The sequence below is a fragment of the Cajanus cajan genome, chromosome 1 (assembly GCF_000230855.2).
Source record: "Cajanus cajan strain Asha chromosome 1, NIPB_CcT2T_4, whole genome shotgun sequence".
Classification (NCBI taxonomy): Eukaryota; Viridiplantae; Streptophyta; class Magnoliopsida; order Fabales; family Fabaceae; genus Cajanus; species Cajanus cajan.
The window spans coordinates 30,305,218-30,328,023 of record NC_138517.1 but is presented as its reverse complement, the minus strand read 5'-3'; the positions used below and the strand labels follow the sequence as shown (position 1 = coordinate 30,328,023).

Sequence of the window (22,806 nt, the reverse complement as noted above, 5' to 3'; positions counted from 1 at the left end):
AAAATGTTGAGAAAAAAATAATATTATATTTAGTTTATAGTTGAAAGAAGAAAGAAGAATGGAGAAGAGATAGATAATCGATTAGAATGGAGAAGGCAAGCTTGAGCCACATGAATACTCGTCTCCCACTTCCTAATCGCACCTGCGCTTTTCTTCAATTCAAACACCCCACTTCCTTCCCCACCTTCCCAAACCCAAGGCCCCTTCGATTGCGCAGGCCCAATTGCTCCATATCAGACGGCGCCGTTCCGTGTAAGCCTCGTGTTGCAATTAGTTAGTTATTAGTTAGTTAGTTAGTTAGTTAGTTAGTTAGTTAATGAATGCTGTTACGTTTGTTTGTTCGTTCAGCTTGGGTTGGTGCCTCTGACTCTTCTCTCGCGGTGAAGGTGAGAGAGGTTGTTGAATTAAGCGGTGTGGTTAGGTAGAACGTTGTGTTTAACTGTTTGCTTTTGTTTTGGTTCAGAAGAAAGCAGCAGAGGTGTCTCCTGAGCTCAAAGGGACCTCCATATTTCTGGTTGGTAAGAATAGCACAAAGCTTATCAATTTCTTGTGTGTTTGGATATCGGTTTAAAATCAATTTCAATGGAAAAATTCGTGTTTTGATGAAAAAAAGTAAAAGTTTGTGAGTCTAGGTTTTTTGTTTTCAACTACAGTTGAGTTTAACTCAACTGGTTTCCAAAACACTGGTTGGCTAATAACAGTTTTAAGAGTGAAGTAAAAGTTACCCAATACCCACAAATGCTACCAATGTAGTAATTTTTAGGCTTAAGTCTATTTTTTAGTTGCTATAGTTTCGGAAATGTGCAATTTTGGTTAACTAACTCTCAACATGGCTAACTAAATGTTGAGAGTATGATTTACAAACATGTCAACATTTTCTATTTAGTTTTGGATGACATGTTAATAGGTGGACCAACATTGCTTACTTGTGAAAACTATGGGATCAAATTTGAAATAAAAAATCTTGGAGGACGAAAATTGCACATTCGTGAAACTATAGGGACTAAAAATGAATTTATGTGTATTTTCTTTTAAAATGTTCTTTTAAATATGTTTTTAACTGAAGTTTATTGGAAATTACAAAATTTATAGGCCTACTTATTTAATGTGTCTCAATATTATGAAGTTTTCAATAAATTTTAGTTACTAGCAAATAGTATGTTAGAAGTAGTGTACCAGATAATGTACCAATGAGGTCTACCGCTGCTGATTGAATTGAACAAGGTGTGTGATTGTCGTAAACCTTTTGGTACCAAGTTTCATTCTCGTGAATAAGAAAACAAAGTGTATGAGATAATGTGTTGTTAGCCTTCTTCAAAGATATTATTTTATATTTTTGTTTCTTTTACTTTAAAAGAGATGACATGAGAACAACGTGGAGGAGAGAGAGAGCTAGGGAGGGATAAGAGGGACTTAAATCCCCACTTGACATTTCTGTCTAGTGGAGTCTCAGTTCTCAATTAAAAATAAGAGAGAATTTAAATAATAATATAAGGGGCATAGGGTTTTGATGGTGGAGATTTTCTCAAGAGAGAATACAATTGAAAGAATTCATTCCTAAGGGAGGAGTGAGGAGCAAGAAAGAGTAGGGAGAGAAAAGAGCTGGGGAGAGAGGAAAGAGCAAGGAACAAGAAAGAGTAGAGTGAGAGAAAACTGAGAGATTTGAAAACTATTTTTTTTTTTCTTTTATAAAAAATATGCTGTCTGATTTTTGAAGATTTCTTTTTCTTTTGGAAAAGTATGACCAAAATACTAGTTATAGTTAAGAAAGTTGGGTCAAAATACCTTTTTTTGAATATGTGACTCAATCTGATTATATTTGTTCAAGGTCTGAAAAGCTCTCTCAAAACCAGTTTGGGGAAGCTGCTGGCTGATGTGTTACGATATTATTATTTCGACAGGTGCGTATTGGTCTGATATTTTTTCTCTGATACAAATGGGAGCTTCCAATTATTAGCTATACTTGATGGTTATGTGCTCTGTACAGTGATAGTTTGGTGGAAGAAGCTGTAGGTGGTGCACATGCTGCAAAATCCTTTAGAGAGAGTGATGGAAAAGGCTTCTATGAGTCTGAGGTGATTGATTGCAGTTTTAGTGTCTGTAAAAATATATGATGAATTTTGGTTTTAATCACTGTAATTTGTTTTTCATTGGTTTTGGTTCTCATAAATGCAATTTCTTTTAAAATGTTCTTTCTCTTCATTTAATGACACAGGACATGCTATATTAGCTACTAGTATAAGGTGACATGTAACTTAAACACATGACATGCCATTAGAGGGACTGTTTTCAAAACTTTTAAAATTTGTCAAGATCAAAGTGAACAGAAAAACATTATAGAAGCTAAAACCAAAATTTGATATATTTGCAGGACTATGTTAAACCTTGATTGTATTAGACTTGCTGAATGTTTTTTTGGATGTGTGCTTAATTGCTCTATGAGTTCCTACTGGTAGGTCATCTGTGCATTAGAACATTGTTGACTCTAGAAGGGCACGAGTCTCACAACTAGTGGTGTGACCTTAGTATTCTAAATTTTTTAACTGAAATATTAGGATAAAGATGTTTGTTTCCATCACTTAACTGTTGAATTAGATTATCAAATACTTATGTTTTACATGTGAAATTCTGCAGACTGAAGTACTGAAGCAATTATCATCTATGGGTCGCCTAGTGGTTTGTGTGGGAAATGGCGCTGTTACAAGTTCAACTAATCTGTATGGTTATAACTGTGAGCTATTTGAGCTCACAATCTGGATGTGCTGCAGTTTTTTTCATGCAATCACGCATTCAATGAATTGGAACTGTTGGATGAAGATCCAATGCCTCATTTTATCTCAATAAATTTGACTAAAACATGCATTTGAGATTTGAGCCGTCTGATTTTTATCCAACAGTTCCAATTCACTGATTGCATAAATGTGTGAAAAAAAATTGACAATGATGTCAGACATAATTTTGCCAAACTCCATGTTAACCTCAGTATTATCTTGACTTGGTCTTAAATTGACATAGGGCACTTTTGAGATATGGGATTTCATTGTGGATAGATGTGCCTCTAGATTTTGTGGCTAGGGATGTAATTGAAGACCAGAGTCAATTTGCCCCATCTGAAATATCTATTTCAGGATCATACCCAGAGGTTTACTCCCTACTATGAAAACTGTAGTGACACAAGTGTACAAACTTCTTCTTTCAGTAAATCTAATAATTCCCTGTTTGTTAATGCCTCTGATAATGATAATAGGTAAAGGATGAACTAGGTGCTCTATACGATAAATACAGAGATGGATATGCTACAGCTGATGCTACTATTTCAGTTCAAAGTAAATAACCTTTCCTGGCTGTTTTATTTACAGTTTGGTTAAGCAAGGGGAGGTAGGGGTGGTTTACAAATGTTTGTCAAGTCCTAATATATTCTTTCTTTTTACAGAAGTAGCATCTTGGTTGGATTGTGACAACTTAGATGAAATTACAAGAGAAGACTTGGCTTTAGAGGTTATAATTTTTATGCAAGCAATTTCATGCATGCCATGCTAACTGTTTCTTGTGGTTTACCATTGTTATTAGCAATGGATGGATGAATGGTTTCTAGTTCTTATTCCACAACATCGAAAACACTTTTTTTGCTCTTTCATATATTAGGGGATTTCACTTGGAAAAACAAAAATATTCCATACTAATTGGTGAGTCCATAACAATGGGTTATGTACGATATCTTGTAGCACAACACTTACCAATGAGACCCTATCTATTTGTATTATACAAAAAAAATTCATTACAGACACTAATGTAATCAGATCCATTCTCCATAGACAAACATGAAATTTGCAATCTCAGGGTAAAAATGGTTCATGAGTGAGATCCTTTTCTACGCTATTTCAAAAAATGTATTCCAAAGTAATTGCTCCTACCATTTTGACCGAACCAACTATTACTAATGGATGTTGACAAGTTTTGACTGATTTTTGTCTTTTTTGGTATGTGTAGCATTATTCTTATTCTTAAAAGGCTATTGTTGTTGTTATTGTTGAAGCATTATTCTTATTCTTATTGTTTTAACTAATTTCAGGCTCTTAAGGAGATTGAGAAGTTGACAAGAGTAAAGAAGATGATGGAAGAAGCTGCAAGACCATTTTAACCAACCTGGACATGCTTCTTTCCTTTGCCTGTAATCAAATTGGACAATCTAAAACATTTTTCAATTGGCAACCCCCTGGGTTCGCTTCTCAAATTTCAGTTTTCTTAGTTGTCTCCCTTTGATGGTGCGAACCGGTTCTTTGTCTCCTTGTTTCCTTTTTATTTTTTTTATTATTTATTATTATTATTATTAAAAAAAATTTGAATGATTGCTCTAGAGTGTTTATTTCTGAAAAAAAGAAGAAAGAAAAAGTACACTCCTTACTGCAACTAAATGGAGACGTGTATGAGAAGAAGTTTTCAAATGAATATACTTGTGTCATTTTCAAATTGGAAATCAAACACACTCTTTAATGTAGCGTCAATACACATCTTGATGCTTGGTTCTGTTTATTGACATCTTGATGCTTGATGCTGTTTTCTCAATGATTAATTGATTTTAACTTGAGTAACTTAAACTTTTAAAAAGATTGGCTGAGAATTTCAGTCCTTACCTTCCTCATATTATTAACTATTACTAAAAAAATAAAATGACCCACAAATTTATTGTCTTTTTCATTTTTCTACCTGAAACAGTTTTTTCACCCTATCATTCTTCTATTTTTTTTTCTTTTGCCATAGCTTTTCTATAATTAAACATTGTTATTTTTTTTCCTTTGTAATGTTATGCTTGCACATTTTATGCTTATTTTTTTTTGTTGAATTATATCTTTTGTCCTCTTATTATCATAAAAATTTGAATTTAGTCTTTTTATTTATTTTGCAAATTTGATCTTTATACTATTATAATCATATAATTTTGGTTGATTTGTAAACTTGATTTCTAAAATTTAATTAAAATATTGACATGTTAGTATCATATCAGTATAGATTATTAAGTGTTACAGTGTTAATATCTAATATGAAAATTATGATTAAGTCATAATAAGTAATATAAAAATAATAGAGAGAAAGAAGAGAATGTATAGCGAATAACAAAAGAAAAATAGAGAATTTATTGTATCACTTTTACCAATGAAATAATGTATTTATAGACAAAAATGATTACAAATAATGGATAATCACTATTAAATATTCATAACATATTTTTATTAAGATAATTTGAAATTCATCTGGTTGACAATAGATCAGGAAGGATCATTACATAATCCATATATAATGATATCATCTTCAAACATCAAGATCAAAAACATAGTTTCTTGAACATACTAATCATTCTGTGAGTAATTTAATGAGTTTTGAGATTATTTCCTAACTTGGGATAAACCTCAAAAGCTATCAATTTTTCTATTAGAAAGGTTTGAAACATCACAATTGTACCCTGTTTTTGTTACACAATTTCTCACTTCTAATGCAATATAGAAATAGATCTTTAACTACCATTTTGTAAACTCTTGACATGAGTAACATGATTAGATTAACTCATTCTTTACTTCATGATATACGGGTATCATGAGTTGTGTTGGTTTTGTTTTATTGGACTTTGACTTCGAATAAATTCTTATCCTAAGAGATTTCTGCATAGAGAATTATTTCAAGTTGGGTTTCGTTTGAGGCATTTGCTTCCTACCCCCTTAATTGCCCATACACCTGTCATGTTTAAAAAATTTCTAAACTACCATTTCCTTTTTCTTCACTGTTTACTTATTATTCCCAGACCTTTTACCTTTCACTTGTAGTCTCTGAAACATATTTCAGATGTGTTTTTATTTATCTGAAACACATATTTTGAATGTGTTTTTACCTTTCTAGTTTCTAGAATAAGTTTTTGGGACTGTTTGATATGCACCCAATCCGAGTCATTGTTTTTCTTTTTGAAATAAACATCCAGATCATTTCTTATCTGGAACAACCAATTCAGAAGATGTTGATGAAGAATGAGTGTTCCAGAAAAATATTGTCCCAGATTGAGTGTTCTAGATAAACATATTTTATTTTAGGATGAGATGTTCTAGATTGTGCATTTTGGAAAGACCAAAATATATTCTATTCATATTTTATTTAACAATACAAACCAAACATTATTTACTGATTGTTAAAAATAATTTTTCATAAAGATAATACAAACATGTTTTTATAGATCACATGTATTTGATAAATCATTAAAGATAACAAAACTTTCTATTCTAATATTTAACACAACTACATATTCAACTTCAAACCACTAACTACTAGTTAAATTAAACAAATTCGTACAAATTGATCAAGGTACTTGTCAAGAAAAATATATGTACACAAACAACACATGCAATTTTTTTTTCTCTTTGAAGGTAACCATGCAAACATAAAGTAGAAACAAACTTAGAAGCAAATAATGAGATTAAGAATTAGGTGCGAAAGAGAAAAAGATGGAAAAGTTAGATAGAAGCTTGAATGTCAAATTTCAAATACTAAATTCAGAAAGAGAAAAAGATGGAAAAAGAAATCATAGGTGCTAACCATAATTATAATTATTTAAACGAATGCAAGGAAACTGGCGTAATCCCCGTCGAAAATTTCTCCTCCATCTTCTTTGACAGCTGTTATCACACACTCTTTTTTTTTTTTTTATAATTATTATTTTATTTTATTTAATTATATTTTGTAATTTGGTATTGATATGTTCTAACTATTATTTATAATTGATTTTTATAATAAAATATTTTTTATGGATATAATTTATGCAATATCATAAAATTAACAATAAAAAATTAATAATATATAATTATTAATATTTTAACTTGTACAATACATTAATTATGAATTATATATAACTTAAATTTATAATAAATTATATATAAATATTATATTTAAATATGTAAATTGTACTTAAAATTTACATATAAATATTTAAAAAAAAATTGTATTTTAAATTTATGATACACATAATACATGATTATTTTTATTTATAAGTAGTTTATTTAAAAGTATTAAAATTTAATTTACATTAATTATGATATATGAAATTAAATTAGATAAAAAGTTAAATTCTTCTCATTGAAGAAAACTTTTAAATAAAAGGTATTTATATTTAATATATAAGAATTGATTTAATTATTTAATAAATATAATTAATATTAAAACTTTTGAGATGTCGATATAAAAGTAAATCATGAGAAGTTTATTTCTCAAGAAAGTTTCAAAGGGAAGCAAAACAGAAGGGCAAATTTATTTTCCCTCCACCTATGTATTTTCGAGGAAAAATATTTTTTAAAATGAAAATAAATAAAATACTTTTTTAACCCCTAATATTCTTTTATTTCTACCGAATATTTTCTAATATTCCTACTCTTCTTTTGATGCCTCCACCTCAATCAAGTGTCGACTTAATTTGTTTTTAGTGGAGAGTGTAGGACAGTAGAAGAAGAAGAAAAAGGTTTCGGTAAGAGTGAAGATAATTTTTTATTAATAAAAATCACATTAAAAATAATAAAATTTAAACTTAAAATTATATATATATATATATATATATACTATTTCAATTTTCATTAATAAGAAATTTATGTGAAAAATACCTTTTTAACCATTAAATGCAATGATACACGTATATCCTGCATGCAGCATGCATGTTTATTCTGAAACTGCACGTCCTATAGTAAATAGTTATTGTTATATATTTGTTTTTTTTATTTATAATTTTAACATGTAACAACATGACAAATGATAACAAAATAATAATTTATGTGATAAAATAAAACCATTCAAAATTAGTAATTAAATTTTTGGGTTAAAAATAATTTTTTTGGTTTTTGTAAACAAAAAATATATTTTAGTCTTTTAAAAATAAATTATTTTTTGACAGCTAAAAATAAATTAAAAATAATTTATTATTTAAAAAATTATATCACATATAGTTTTATTTATATTTTATTTACATAAACAATAACTAGAAAATAACTTATTTTGATGTGTAAAAATAATCAAAATGAACTTTATCTTCCAATAAAATCATTTTAATAATGCACACGACACTAATTAAAGAAATATTAATAATATACTTTCTAATATACTTTTTTAAATACGTCATTTCTAATTGATTAATATTTATTAAAAAAAAACATAAAATTTGATATTTTTTTTATTTTATTTAACAATTTTTTTTCTAATTTTATAATTTTTAATAAATTATAACTAATAAAAATGAGTAAGATAAAAGAAGCTAACTGTACTGGAGAAGAGAAATTAACTTAATTTATTTATTAACTGTATTTGTTTTTTTTTTGTTTTGTTTTGAGAGCATTTATTAACTGTACTAGATCTTATAGGTTTAGATAAATTTATTTTAATAAATGAGATATTAGATAATTTAGAGAATCTTTTACAAATGATAAAACTATAATTAATACTAGATTGGACTTTTTTTTTTTAATATACCAATTTTTTTTTTTTTTCTGAATAACCCCACCCCATTTTATTTATCAAAATGACCCATTTAGTATTTAAGGTGAGAAATCGGTTGGGAGAACCGATTTCTCACCTTCAGTTTTGTTAAAATGTGTTGATGTGCAGTGAGAAATCGGTTAATCGAAAACCGATTTCTCAACTGCCATATTTTGTTTTTTTTTTTTTTTCGTTTTTTGTTTTTTTTTTTTGTTTTTTTTTTTTGTTTTTGTTTTTCTTTTTTTGGTTTTTGTATTTTGTTTTTTATTTTCGTTTTTAGTTTTTGTTTGTTTTTTTATATTTTATTTATTAAGATATCTAATTTTTTTTTCGTATATTAATTTTAAATATTCAGTTATTTTTATATTTTTAGTATTTTCAAATAAAATAATTTAGTTAAGTTTGTAGAATAAAAATAAATAATGAAATAATTATTAATTAAATAAATAATAAAATAAATATTAATTAAAAATTTTAACAAAAGATAAAATATTTATATAAAATACTAGAAAATAAAATACAATATTTGGAAGGTTTGATGATATTTTAAGGTTGATGATTTGAACTTCCTTGACGGTAAGGACATTTTTTCTTTGAGTGACCTACATTTCTGCAGAGAGAACATCTTTTTGGTTGTCCTGGTTCAACCATATCCATTTCAGTGCGTATTCTGGATGACTTTGGACGACCTTTTTTATTTCTAATCTTTTCCGGATTTGGTATGATTTGCGGTTCTTCACAATCCGGCCAATAAGATTCATTAGGCAGTTCACCAAATAATTCGTTATACACATTTGAAACATATTGTAATGTGTATACCGGATCTATGTAAGATTTATAATCATGGTGAACATGCTTACATGCAGCAACAACATGGGAGCATGGCATGTGTAGCTTTTGAAATTTTCCACAGTCACACCAGTTGTCATGTAGTCTAACCGTGAAAGTTCCAGTAGGTCGTGTTTCCCTTGGGTTAATGGTCTCTTGCACCAAAAAACGTGTACTGTGACAATCAAATTCGAGGACATGATGAGTATTAGCCTTTGATTCTGCATCTCTCATGGCCCTATTCATTATTTCCGTATAAACTTGGCCAGCCCTAAGTTTAGCATCGACTTCCTTCCCCCTTTGGATGAATAAGGCATTACATCTCTTATAAGTCGACATGATGATTGCAGAAATTGGCAAATTTCTTGTTTTTTTAAGAATGGAGTTAATTGCCTCAGCCAAGTTAGTAGTCATGTGTCCCCATCGTCGGCCACCGTCCCATGCAAGAGTCCATTGTTCTTTTGGTATGGTGTTGAGCCATTCAATTACACCTTCAGTTTCTGGTTCGTTCCTTAGCGTGTTGTAGTAGTAATTGAATCTTGGCTCAGTCATCCCATAAGCTGTGAAATCAGATTAGGAAAAAATGAACAATTTAGTAATGTTGAAATATGATGAAACAAATTAAAGTAATTAATGATGCTAACTACATACCCATATTGATGATTAATTTTTTCCGTTCTGTATTCTTGAAATGCCTCATGAAGTTTTGAGCTATATGGCGAATACAGAATACATGCACTGAATTCTCAGGTGTCCAACCACTGACTTGTCTAGCGTAGGCATTTTTGATAGACTCGTGCCTGTCTGAAATTAAGCAAAGGCCATCTTAAGGGCAAACATGTCTTTTGAGATAATATAGAAAGAAAAACCATGCCTCTGCTGTTTCACCCTCAACAATTGCAAAGGCAATTGGAAAGATTTTGTTGTTACCGTCTTGAGCCACGGCCACGAGGAGAGTTCCTTTGTATTTGCCATACAAGAATGTGCCATCAACTTGAACAATGGGTTTGCAGTATTTGAACCCATCGATACAAGGTTTAAATGTCCAAAATACTCTATGGAATTGAACATAATGATGAACCATCTCACCTTGTTGGTTGTATAGTGGCCTTGTTTGCTTCTCAACAACAAATCCATTAAGAAATCCACTCATGGCACTAAGCAACTTGGGTAAATCATGGTAAGATTGTTCCCAGTTACCATGTAAGTCTTCAATTGCCTTTTGCTTTGCCATCCAAGCTTTGCGGTATGAGATCATGTACCCTTTAGCACTTTTGATGTGTGTTATTATTGTTGGAATAGAAATGGATGGATCACTCTCCACCAAAGGAAGAATACTTTTGCTAATATATACATAGCCAAGGTTAACATGATCTTGTGTAATAATGGATCACTCTCCACCAAAGGAAATGTCTTCTTCATCTTCAACTATGTTGTGGAAACAACACCTCCATAGATCAAATGAAACTCATCTTATGGTAAGTTATTATACATTGCAGAATGTTTACAACTAATATTATCTTTTACTAACATTTCAATTCTACCATTTTCGTAGACAACAAGTGATCAAGTCATTCAATCTTACTATCATTCTATGCCTACACCTGACCCAAGAATTGAGAATTTGTTGGAGGTTGCTGGCTTCGCCGAGGTTGCAAAAATAAGACATTTTAAAATCGATGATTGTTTGATAACGTCTTTGGTGGAGAGGTGGAGACCTGAGACACATACTTTTCACTTCCCAGTTGGTGAGTGCACGGTGACTTTGGAAGATGTGGCACTACAATTGGGTTTAAGGATTGACGGCAAACCAGTAACAGGACCAACTTTGTTTGACTGGGATGAATTATGTTACGAGTTGTAGGCTTCGTACCTCCAAAAGGGGAAGCTCTAGTTGGCTCAAGCATAAAACTCAAATGGTTAAGAGACCATACAATTGCACTACCAGATGAACCCACTCAACAACAATTGCTTCAACATTGTCGAGCATATATCTTAGGGTTGATCGGTGGTGTCATTATGCCAGACAAGTCAGGTAATAGAATTCACTTAATGTATTTACCATTATTGGCTGACTTGGAACGTGCAGGACGATATAGTTGGGGTTCTGCTTGTTTGGCACATTTGTATAGAGAATTGTGTAGGGCAATCTATCCATCCTCAAGGAAAATGGGTGGATGTTCTTTGCTTCTACAGTCTTGGGCTTGGTATAGAATGCCTTCCATCCAACCAAGAGTCCAACAGGATATTACATTTCCGCTAGCATCAAGGTATGGACTAATTTTTATATCACTTTAATACATCGAACAAGTAAAATATTTAACCTAAAATTTTATAATTGTACAAATGTTTTAGGTGGTCAGGAAGAGGGCTAAGATTTTCAGGGACGCCCCATGGAGACTTACTTGGCTACAGATTAAGATATGACAACATGAACCATAACGAGGTAATACAATGTAAACTTCTCTCAAACATAATCTCTTTTACATCAAACAAGTCAAATATTTAACCTTTTTCTTTTACAGTATCTATGGATGCCATATAGGGAATTTCAGTCCTCACTGCCAGCACGTGCTTATAAGGATTCTAGAATATGGACTGCTTGTACTGCTTTAACTTCATTTGCAGTTGTAGTCTGGCATCAAACTGATAGAGTCCAATTGCAATTTGGCTTATGGCAACCAATCCCCAACGAAGCTCATAATCTTGATAAAATGCACGACATAGACATGAGAGGACATAACGACACCAACTGGGCTCAACAACATGCAGACTGAATTTCGATTTGGAAAGACAGACGCAAACATGTTATTTTCGGGGAACCACTTCAAGGGCCTCTCCAACACACTCCGGAGTATTTACAATGGTTTCATGCTAATTCTAAATTATTTCTTTGTAGCCAGTATTCTTCATCTCATGCATCCACTTCTAGTACACAACTCCCAACAACAACTGCAACAACATTCCCAATGGCTGGAGATAATCACCCACCTTATAGTGTGGAACAACATCCTCAGTCTTATCCATCATTTCATACGCACCATGAACAATTCATGTACACACCACCATCAACAACAACTCCAACAGGGGACTTCATGAGCAATCTTTTTGGCGTCGACGTACACACGCCACAAAGTGCATATAACTACATGCAAAGCATGAATTTCCCTTCATTTTCGTCTTATCACTCTGAGGTCGGTGGAAGTGGTTCGTCAAATCCAGTTACCGATACTGTTAATATAGAACATGATGAGGACCAGGTTGAACCACAACAACCACGCATTGGTCGTCGAAACCCAACAAGGAACCGACAACCTCCAAGGTGTGGAACGGGTGGGCATAGACATCATTAAAGTTGAATTGTAATTTCGTGGATTGTAATTCTGTTGTTGTTCTTTTTTATTCGATCTCCTATTTTGTTATTGTATTTTGTTTTTATTTCAAGTTGTTTATCTCAATTAATGTTGTTTTTATTTTAAGTTGTCATTTATTCTTAATCTAAATACTTAACTAAACTATTTTATTTAAAAATACTAAAAAATTTCAAAAATTTATAATTAAAATATGAAAATAAGAAAATTAAAAATCTAGAAAAAAAATAAAAAAAACCAAAAAACATGAACCAAAAATGAAAAAAAAAAACAAAAAAAACAAAAATGAAATAAAAAACAAAATACAAAAAAAAAAAAAAAACAAACAAAAACGAAAAACAAAAAAAAAACAAAATACAAAAACAAAAAAAAATGAAAAATGAAAAAAAAAAACAAACAAAAACACAAAAAAAAAAAACAAAAAACGAAAAAAATAAAAAAACAAAATATGGCAGTTACCGATTTCTCACTGCACATCAACACATTTTAACAAAACTGAAGGTGAGAAATCGGTTCCCCCAACCGATTTCTCACCTTAAATACTAAATGGATTATTTTGATAAATAAAATGGGGTGGGGTTATTCAGAAAAATAAAAAAAAAATTGATATATTAAAAAAAAAAGTCACTAGATTGTCACATATACAAATTTTGTTTAATTTATAAATTAGCCTGAAAAAAGCTGTTGCGTACCTGTCTAGGTCGGTGGTTCCATTTCCCGAAAAACAAAAACTTTCCATTCTGGTAACAGAGAACAACAACACAACCAAATAAAGAAAGAGAAATAAATAAAAATAAAAATAAGGAAAATTTTGAAAACAAAAAGTTTTTGAAAAACTCGTCTTTCTTTTTGTTTCTCTCCGTGGGGATTGAAACTCTATGGCCTGGTTTCTTGTTAACCAGGTCCCTCTCAGCTCTTAAATCCCCTTTTCCTCACATTCCTTGTTTCCCTTTCAATTTCTCATCTTTCTTCCAAAATGAACGATCTTCTAACGGTAACTTTCGTTTCTTCACTTTTTATTATTTTTTATTTTTTTATTTTTTTATTTTTTTATTTCAGCATTGTTGATTCAACGTGTATATTTGGTTTTTCTTTCTTTGTTTTCATGCATTTGGGGTGTTTTTGGATGTGGGTTTTGTCAGATCTAGCATTGTGCATGATGGGCACTCTAGATTTCAATTTCGTCCTTGTTTTGACATTTTGTGTTTGTTTGGTGGGAAAATGAAAGAAAGTTATGGGGTTTGGGGAATGTGGGTTATGCGACATTTGAAAATTTGGAGTTTTAATCTTCTGCATTGTTTGAGTTATGCTGAAATGCAATTGTGCATAACTGATGAATGGTTTTGGTGGGTATTTCATGGAAATGTAACTTAATTACCTTTGACAAATTATTACTTCCAGTGGTATTGTACTTCATCTCCAACCTAAGGTTTTGGATTCAAGTCTTGTAAATGGAAAAAAGGTTATAGGGAAGAGAGACTTTGCTAAAAGGTAGCTGGTCAATTTCCCAACAAAAAATAGTTATCAATAAAAGGTAGATATTTCGTATTAATAACATATTAAAAAAAAAAAAAAAAACTAAAATTTAAGCGGTTTTCAGATTTTGACTAGGAACTGGTTTTGATTTTCTTCAGGTTTCAAGATTTGTATTCGTCTGTGTTGCGATTTTTTAAAAAAAGGGAAAAATTTATAGTAATAAAAGAGGTTGCCATTGATAGTGACAATTAAACTAATCTTGATTTAAGCATCTACTTGGTTTTAATTTTCCTTGGTCAACTATCTTGGAATTATTCAAAATAAATGAATGAATAAATTAATAATGGATGCATCATTTAATATATTCTTCAGTAGCCTCTTGTTGCCAATGAAAAAGCTTAGTGATCAATCATATCCCGAAAATGGGTTAATAGTGGATGTTCTTTTTGGTAACTGGGTTGTGGTCAAATTAAAACTAAACTTGTAAAATCCGAAATCAGCACCTCTGGTGAAACATTTCATGCTTTTCCAATCCCCATATTTTATTTATTTATCTTGAATATGTTATTGCGATTTTTATTTTTTAAATTATTCCTTCCAGAATCCAGATTATTATATAACATTTAACTTCTTAGATACTCCATGATGTGTATAAAATATTATTGATTTTCGTCATTCTAATATACTATGAGCTGACAGTATACTTCACTTTCTTTTAGCTATTATATAAGTTGAAGTGCTGTTGATTACTGAGGCACACACCCATAGTCCATAGATATACTACTTAAAAAAGATTGACATGCTGCTCACAAAAGCTACATTATCCGTAATGAATATCATTTAATAATCCAACAATATTACTAAAAGTTGTTACTTGTTAGCATAAGTAATTAAGTACTTGTATTCCTTAACCAAGAGTTGGGAGATCAATCTCTGTCTTAGGCATGGGGTTGTAACTAGAAGTACCACTTAACCAAGTTGTTAGTTGTTATCCCCTGATGTTTCATGCCAAAGCTAAGGGAAGCAAATGCTTAGGAAATTCCTATCTTGATATCTACAGAAGTTAATGGGATGTTTCCAGAAGCTGTATATGCAATTATTTATTCACAAAATGTATTGAATGCAGTTAGACCTTTAACTTTGATTTGTGCAATAAATTCACTCGTTCCATTGACTGTTACTGGGGGATAAAAGCAGAATACCTGTACACTTAGGAGAATTTTGAAATTGAATTACCTGTCCCTATAATATATAGATCTTAATAGTAGTGTAGTACTTAATAGCTAAAACGTCTTGTAGGGAGGCCATATCAAAATTTTAAAGTAGATTACTTGTTCTGTTTGTCACGCTTAGAATTTTAACGCATCTAAGATCAGTATGTGCTTTTGTTGTGGTATGTAGAATATTATGCTATTTTGTCTATTACTGATTGCTAGGATAGCAATAACTTTGGTGACTAGTTTACCTAGGATGTGCAGATAGCAACACCAGTGTTAGGGTTGAACAATGTATATTAATTTGATAACTATTTTTCTTTCTCAGGAATCATTTGACATCCCACGTGGCCAAGGTCACGGAGGTGGGGACCTTGAGTTAGGAGAATATGCAAGGAATTCAGGAGACCTGGGCTTGGATAGTTTCTTCAAAAAGGTGTTTATCTGTATATATTTGTATGAAAGCATTAATCAGTCTTAAGGGAGCCTTAACATTCGTGTTCAATCATGTTGCTCATCTCATTGAATGATCTTGTGGCTTTTTTAATAGGTTCAAGAGCTTGATAAACAATATGCTAAGCTGGATAAGCTTTTGAGAAAGCTCCAGGTAACCTGTCTTTACAAACTTGACTACCAATTATACGCAACATAATATTACTGAGTCTCTATTCTTTGCTTTTCTCCTTTACCTTAACTCTTCAATTTCAACATGGTATGAGTAGTACGCATCTTCTATGATCTATCTTGTCACTGTTTTGCTGCCAAGTTCCTATAATTTGGAACTCTTGTTTTATATACTTCGTCTCACCCTCAAATTTTTAGCGATTGTCTTTTCTGTTCCTATTGTTTTAAAAATTCTGGCTCTGATATCCTATAATTACATCCACCATCATATGCACCTGCACCTGGCATCTTCTTCATCCAGATACACGTTCCTTCTTGCATCTTTATGAGCTAACATTCCATATACTCTGCAATTACATATATATGATTTGAAATCTCCTCTCCACAACTCTAGTATACCATTTATTTCCTCTCTTGATTCTTCTTTTATGACCAGATCATCTACAAAAAGCATGCATTTAGGCACTAGCTCCTGGATATGGTTAGTAATTATGTCCAAAATCAAGGTAGAGAGACAAGGGCTCACAGTTGACCTTTGTTGCTAATTGCAATACTTTCTTAAAGGGAAATCCTCTATGACTCCATTGTGTGTTCGTGCACTAGTTTTAAACCCATTGTACATTTTGTTGATGGTGTGAATATAAACAACTTGAACTCATTTCTTCTACCATGCCCTCCACAAGGCATCCCTAGTTTGATTGGTTGACAGAAAAACTTGCATAAATTGGAGAGTTTAGAGAAGGGACAAAAGGAGAGATTAGATGACAGGGTCAGGAAAATCATTTTATGAAGGGTAAAAATAGGTAAAACTAGAGTGACTAATGCTGCCTGTCATTTTGTAGTTTGTGTTTGTGTAGTGATTTGTTATACGGTAGTTGTGTTGAATTTTAGTCAGCTTCCATATCAAGTGAATTAAGAAAAATGAAACAGGAAAAAATAAAGACTTTATTTTTGCTCTGTTTTGGAATTCGGTAAGAGTCTGCCTTAGGTAAATATTACATGTTCCGTCAAATTATTAAAAGCCTTTGCACTTCCTTGTGGATTTATACTATGAACTAAAAATTACTTGTAACTTGTCGTCACCATTTTTATGCAAACCTTGTATGCAGGATGCCCATGAAGAATCCAGAGCTGTGACCAAGGCTCCTGCCATGAAGGGTTAGTATAATCTTATCGTTTTATTGAACAATTTTATGCATGTTCCATTGCCCTTTTTATTTTAATTTTTTAATTTAAGTAAAATAGTAAGAGTAAAATTATTGAGTCTTGCAACCCTCCTTTCGTGTGTGTGTGTATATATATATATTTAAAATTATTATAGTGACTCTCACACGTGTGGAAATTATTACTACTTTTGTTACTCACTGAACCTTTAGAGAAATATTTCTATTGTAAGCAAGTATTATTTGTAGTTTAGAATTATAGTGATATGATGAAGAATTTGCTGAAGTAGGGCTATTTATAGATTTTAAATTGCTCTTTGGATAAAGGGACGGATTTGAAGGTAGTTGTTCTGGGGATGCTAATAAAGTTCAAGGGTGTTAAACTAATTAATTCAGCCTGATCCTATGATGTCTGCAGCTATAAAGGAGAAAATGGAGAAAGATGTTGATGAAGTTAAGAAAACTGGTCATTACTTAAAGACCAAAATTGAAGAACTGGACAAAGAGGTGTCTCTACTGAATGCCTTTCAGTGTTTTATTCAGTCCATAGATTCTTGATGTAAATCTACTCATTCCATTCTGTGTTGTAGAATTTGGCAAACAGGCAGAAGCCTGGATGTGGAAAAGGATCAGGTGTTGACCGGTCAAGAACAGCAACAACTATGTCAGTATTGAGCCAGCTTTTTATTTTGTTATTATTGTCTCATAACTTAGACAAGCTTTATAAATCGAGTTTCTCGTTGTAGTATATATAATTATCTCTTCGCTTTCATAAATTTTCAACTATTCGTTTCTCAAATTCTCTTGCAGCAAAAATATATAACCATTTAGATACTGAAAGTTTTACTTGATAAATACAAGTCCATAAGACATAAGAGTCTTTGACATCAACATTCCTCTTCTAAGGAAACTAAGAGCATAGTCCTTTTGGAGTAAATAATATTCTCTTTCCTCGGCATCTCGGATGATATTCATTCAATCAATAATATGAATGTATCTTTTTTAATATGATTATATATATCTGGAAACTAAGGAATGCTTAAAAAGGGATAACCAAGAGTAAAGAAAGACACTGTCATCTCAATCTAAATGCAGAAAGTTAATGTAACATCTTTATATTACGAACCCAGTTTGTAATAGGAGACTTTTGTACCAGAGCTTCTAATCCATAATCCTTAAATATTATTAAAATAAAAGTTATGTTAATATGTTGCCGTGGGGTCTAGCTTATCTTACATATAATTAGTGACTACATGATAATTTTTCCACATATTTCATGGTTTTCAACTTATATCAACGTGTAAACTATGCTGAATCATAATGAGTATACCTGAGGATTTTCCATCTAGGATATTTGGCTTAATGTTTTATTGGACCCATCTCATCTGTAACTTTGTATTATATTATTTTGCAGTTCTTTAAAAAAGAAACTAAAAGATAAAATGGCCGAATTTCAGGTGGGTTTGTCTCATTTTTTAGATTTCTTTATTCTCCTGTCCTTCAATTCAACTGAATCCATTTTTGAAAATCTTTGCAGACTCTGAGAGAGACCATCCATCAAGAGTATCGCGAGGTTGTTGAGAGACGTGTTTTTACAGGTTAGAGTGGTTTACTCATTACTGTTTTTTTTCTCTTCAATTTTATGCAGTTTTATACCATTAAATTTCATTGAAATGGAGTTAATTTGTTTTATGCTCTGGTTCTCATGATTTTCAGTTACGGGTGCAAGAGCTGATGAGGAGGTATTTTTTCTTTTCTCAATTTTCATTAATGGATGGAAATATGTCTTATAGGAGTTTTTCTTCTAATCTGTTAACAATGTACAGACAATTGACAGATTAATTGAAACTGGAGATAGTGAACAAATTTTCCAGAAGGCAATTCAGGAACAAGGACGAGGCCAGGTTCATATCTCCCTCTCACTTTCTCGTTCAATTCTTCCTCAAATGCCTATTCAACTTTTTACGTTATCCAACATCATGAATATCATCCACTTATCTAAACCCTCCATTCCTACATTTTCATTATTTTCCTACATAATGTGTTTTTGGGGCCAGGGAGGGTGAGGAACATTTATCTTCCTTAAGAACTAGGAAAATTACATGATATTAGGAAATTTACCTTGTCACAGTACACTCCTAATACATTTGAGTTATCATTGTAGATAATGGACACCTTGGCAGAAATTCAAGAGCGACATGAAGCAGTTAGAGATGTTGAGAGAAAGCTTCTTGAATTACAACAGGTATTTAATCAGTTTGTTCAATTAATTTGACTGTGATAATGTAGCTCCACAAATTACCACATTTAATATTCTTATTATTTTATGATAGACATGAATAAAATAGTGCATAAAATAATTACTTGTGCAGCTTTACCTTTTTCGTTTTACTTTTACATTCGATCCTGATAAGTACAAGTTTATGTATTATATAGTAAAGGCCTATGCTATAGAACCACCACATCACTAGAACAAAAGGGTGGGGTATGGTAATGAATTGAGATTATTTTTAACAGGAAAATATTTTCTGCTTTATTCATATGATGATCGATTTAGTCATATCACACTATAAAACTGATGGCATCACTTCACTTCTGAAGGAATTTCCAGTTAAAGTTTTACTGTTTAGTATAGTTATATTACAGTTTAGGATAGTTATATTACCTCTTCATCTTCCCGGTTCACACACTCTTGGTCATCTTTTTTTGATAAATTTACGCGTATTTTGCACAACTGATCCATATACGGGAGATAGGAACCATAAAATATATCACAGCACTACACCTGTGGGAAGCTAAAAATTGCTTTTGCAAGGTCTCATAAGTAAAGAGTGTAATTTATACTCAAAAGTGTGCTTTAGATGTTATGCTGCTACAAATATGCATATAATACACACAGCTGGAAGATATATGTGAAGGTAGTAGAGATAGATATCTTAGTTTGGGCCTTAATTGCTTCATGTCTTGGCAGATATTTCTTGATATTGCGGTGTTAGTGGATGCACAAGGTGATATGCTTGACAACATTGAATCACAGGTATTTTGATCTCTTTGCATTTAAGACACTATATATAAGGATCAGTTTCTATCGATCCGACACTCACTCTTACCTTGTTGATGTACATCAAGGTTAAAGTAATATATACTTTTGAAATACATGAAAATAACAGCTAGTTAATTATCTTCATATTATTGTTTAATTTTTACAAAATTTGATATGAATAATGTAGGTAATATAATTATAACTGAACAGTTGGACCGATGAAAATTTAATTTCATACAAAATGGTTGATGATGTTGGAGTGAGTATAATTTAGAGTAAATAGTTATATGTTGATAGTGTTAAGAAGCTTTATTCCGTCATTTGATTATAAATTGTCATGTGTAATAAATTTAAGATTTAATGATTACACTGTTGTCAATTAACATAGTTAACATTATTTTTAAGATAATTATTATAAGTTAACAAATTCATCATACATAGTGCTTAGTGTTTGGATAATTATGTAAAATTGTTTTATACTGTCAATACATAATTTTTTTTAATAAATTTATTAAATTTTACAATAATTATCTTAAAAATTATAATAACTGTAACTTTTTATTTCTACATTGATAATCTATAGAAATTAAACTCTAATTTATAACAGTGTAAATCAATTCCTTTTCATGGTGAGATCATGAGAAAAGAAAATAGTTAATCTCCATCATCCATGTAGTCAAGATATGAATGCCAAAATTAGCAAATCTCATTTCTAAATGTCTCTACATACATATTTTTTTTTATCCATAAGAATGATAATAAAATTCACTTATAATTATGGAAATACTATTTTAATCTCTCACTATTAGACCAACTCTAGTCATTTCTGCATACATATGTGAATCCCTATGAAAAATTGATTGGTTGAAAGTTATGTTTGTGCCTAAAGTTGGTTTGGGGTCATGATGCATCAGGTTACAAGTGCAGTAGATCACGTGCAGCAAGGCAACAATGCTCTCCAGAAGGCCAAGAAACTACAAAAGAACTCTAGAAAATGGATGTGCATTGCAATCATGATACTTCTCATCGTTATTATAATCATCGTTGTTGCTGTCATCAAACCATGGGTTAGCAAAAGTGGTGCATAGTTTGCAATCGGTAATGCATAATGAAATAACTTATAGCTCATGTCTTCATGATTTATATATATATATATTTTTTGCCGATCCATTCTTTTGTTTTCTTATGTTTTAAAAACTTTCTTTCATGTTATACTCACTTGAAAGAAACATTGGAACAACGTATAAAATATTGAATTGAGTTGTATAAAGAAAAGATATTGATTACTGTCTCCAATCACTTTTGAAGAAAATATTGTTTCTATTTATTTTCCTTTTTAAAGTTTTAAGATGACATTTATTACTGTTCTTTCATTTATAACCTTGTGGAAAAAGAGAAAGAAAGAATAATGTTTGAAATGTCAAAGTAATAAATAAGAGAAATAAAGAGAATATTAAGAAATTACGACGTCAGAAAAATATTTTTGTTAATCAACTTATTATAATCTTAAATTATTATAGATATAAAGAAACTGAGGCAGTTTCTTGTTTTCAATCCATTTCATTTTATTATGGGCCTCATTTTATTTTATTCCACCTTTTCCCATTAATATAATATTGCCACCAAAGCAATAGATGAAAAGAGGAACATCTTTTGATTCTTTTCATTACATTATTGGGAAAACGTAACAAGATGTAACATCTTTAAATTTTAAAATATGACTGAGATTCAAATAAGTTAATTTACAAATTTATTAATGTTCATATGATCACCCTCCCCCAGTTTCTTTAATATTTTAAAAACTACTTACTTTTAGAATAGTTACAATTAAATACTTTTTATTATTAAGAATAACAACTATTTAATTTAAATTAAAAATAATAATTAGACTAGTAGTTCTATATATATTATATGAATAAATAAAATAAATTAAAAAAATTATATATAGAGACAAAGATAGAGATCATTCCGATGTGAGAGTGAATAATCGTGAGACACATTAAATCTTATCATGAAATATCAAAATCAAAGCAAAATCATGTGAATATATAGTGAGATAAATAGATAGATAATTAAGACCCATGGTGTTCCTCATTGAAATTTTGTGTTAAGAACATCTTATGTATATATCATCAATTATTGTGTGATAAAAATTAAAATATTTCTGCTAAGATTCTACAACTTACTCTATAACCTATGCAACTATGCTTAAAAATCCAACATTAAAATTTCAAACCATGTTAATCTAGAAATTATCGTTAGCATGTTAATTAATAATTAATTATCATGGTCGTTTCATATAAGTAGTGGCACGATTATTGCGATTCACTCTCTATCTACATAATTATGAATTTTGGATAGAACAAGATAGCATAGATAACCAACTTGTTTAATATAGTAATGTTTGTGTCCTTTTTCCCTACATCTTCATTCGCGTCTAAATGGGATTCAATGTGAACACTTTGGTGGCACACGCAATTACTTATCAAATTTCAGTTCATTAGAAAAAAAAATATTAAAAAAAACTGAAAAGAAAAACAAAAACCTTTGTTGATTAACTCAAAGTGAAAAGGATTTTTTAGGTTGGC

The 22,806-nt window shown here is 30.8% G+C and overlaps 4 protein-coding genes across 4 annotated transcripts; 3 read left to right on the top strand and 1 right to left on the bottom strand.

Annotated features, from left to right (window-relative positions):
• The first annotated feature begins 45 nt into the window (after positions 1-45).
• Positions 46-4,257, top strand: SKL1 (shikimate kinase like 1). Its single transcript, XM_020365581.3, has 10 exons — positions 46-252; positions 349-386; positions 464-518; positions 1,829-1,901; positions 1,988-2,075; positions 2,635-2,717; positions 3,016-3,142; positions 3,248-3,326; positions 3,434-3,498; positions 4,073-4,257. Exons 1-10 carry the CDS (start codon positions 87-89, stop codon positions 4,139-4,141), a joined length of 843 nt encoding a protein of 280 aa, XP_020221170.1. The 5' UTR covers positions 46-86; the 3' UTR covers positions 4,142-4,257.
• Positions 4,258-9,045: 4,788 nt separating this feature from the next.
• Positions 9,046-10,585, bottom strand: LOC145954192 (uncharacterized). Its single transcript, XM_083067977.1, has 3 exons — positions 10,197-10,585; positions 9,979-10,127; positions 9,046-9,887 (listed from the first exon to the last, which is right to left on the bottom strand). The coding sequence occupies exons 1-3, from the start codon at positions 10,583-10,585 to the stop codon at positions 9,046-9,048; spliced, it is 1,380 nt and encodes a 459-aa protein (XP_082924103.1).
• A 127-nt stretch (positions 10,586-10,712) lies between these two features.
• LOC145954191 (serine/threonine-protein phosphatase 7 long form homolog) lies at positions 10,713-12,104 on the top strand. Its single transcript, XM_083067973.1, has 6 exons — positions 10,713-10,805; positions 10,883-11,132; positions 11,192-11,362; positions 11,417-11,597; positions 11,683-11,773; positions 11,853-12,104. Exons 1-6 carry the CDS (start codon positions 10,713-10,715, stop codon positions 12,102-12,104), a joined length of 1,038 nt encoding a protein of 345 aa, XP_082924099.1.
• A 1,361-nt stretch (positions 12,105-13,465) lies between these two features.
• LOC109803900 (syntaxin-132) lies at positions 13,466-21,550 on the top strand. The gene is made up of 13 exons (XM_020365572.3): positions 13,466-13,692; positions 15,717-15,824; positions 15,939-15,995; positions 17,122-17,170; positions 17,594-17,682; positions 17,766-17,839; positions 18,590-18,632; positions 18,713-18,773; positions 18,892-18,917; positions 19,002-19,079; positions 19,340-19,420; positions 20,147-20,212; positions 21,133-21,550. The coding sequence occupies exons 1-13, from the start codon at positions 13,675-13,677 to the stop codon at positions 21,304-21,306; spliced, it is 924 nt and encodes a 307-aa protein (XP_020221161.1). The 5' UTR covers positions 13,466-13,674; the 3' UTR covers positions 21,307-21,550.
• The last annotated feature ends 1,256 nt before the right edge of the window (positions 21,551-22,806 follow it).

What these genes read in the sequence shown, in the direction of transcription:
- SKL1 (XM_020365581.3), top strand. Translation starts at nt 87, where the DNA reads ATGGAGAAGGCAAGCTTGAGCCACATGAATACTCGTCTCCCACTTCCT. An exon ending in TTTCAGGATCATACCCAGAG is followed by an intron (nt 3,143 to 3,247) that starts GTTTACTCCCTA and finishes TAATGATAATAG; the next exon opens with GTAAAGGATGAACTAGGTGC. An exon ending in GAGAAGACTTGGCTTTAGAG is followed by an intron (nt 3,499 to 4,072) that starts GTTATAATTTTT and finishes AACTAATTTCAG; the next exon opens with GCTCTTAAGGAGATTGAGAA.
- LOC145954192 (XM_083067977.1), bottom strand. Translation starts at nt 10,585, where the DNA reads ATGATCTCATACCGCAAAGCTTGGATGGCAAAGCAAAAGGCAATTGAA. An exon ending in GGTGAAACAGCAGAGGCATG is followed by an intron (nt 10,128 to 10,196) that starts GTTTTTCTTTCT and finishes AATTTCAGACAG; the next exon opens with GCACGAGTCTATCAAAAATG. An exon ending in AAAATTAATCATCAATATGG is followed by an intron (nt 9,888 to 9,978) that starts GTATGTAGTTAG and finishes CTGATTTCACAG; the next exon opens with CTTATGGGATGACTGAGCCA.
- LOC145954191 (XM_083067973.1), top strand. Translation starts at nt 10,713, where the DNA reads ATGGATCACTCTCCACCAAAGGAAATGTCTTCTTCATCTTCAACTATG. An exon ending in CAAATGAAACTCATCTTATG is followed by an intron (nt 10,806 to 10,882) that starts GTAAGTTATTAT and finishes CCATTTTCGTAG; the next exon opens with ACAACAAGTGATCAAGTCAT. An exon ending in ACATTTCCGCTAGCATCAAG is followed by an intron (nt 11,598 to 11,682) that starts GTATGGACTAAT and finishes CAAATGTTTTAG; the next exon opens with GTGGTCAGGAAGAGGGCTAA.
- LOC109803900 (XM_020365572.3), top strand. An exon ending in TCAAGAACAGCAACAACTAT is followed by an intron (nt 17,840 to 18,589) that starts GTCAGTATTGAG and finishes ATTATTTTGCAG; the next exon opens with TTCTTTAAAAAAGAAACTAA. An exon ending in ATAAAATGGCCGAATTTCAG is followed by an intron (nt 18,633 to 18,712) that starts GTGGGTTTGTCT and finishes AAATCTTTGCAG; the next exon opens with ACTCTGAGAGAGACCATCCA.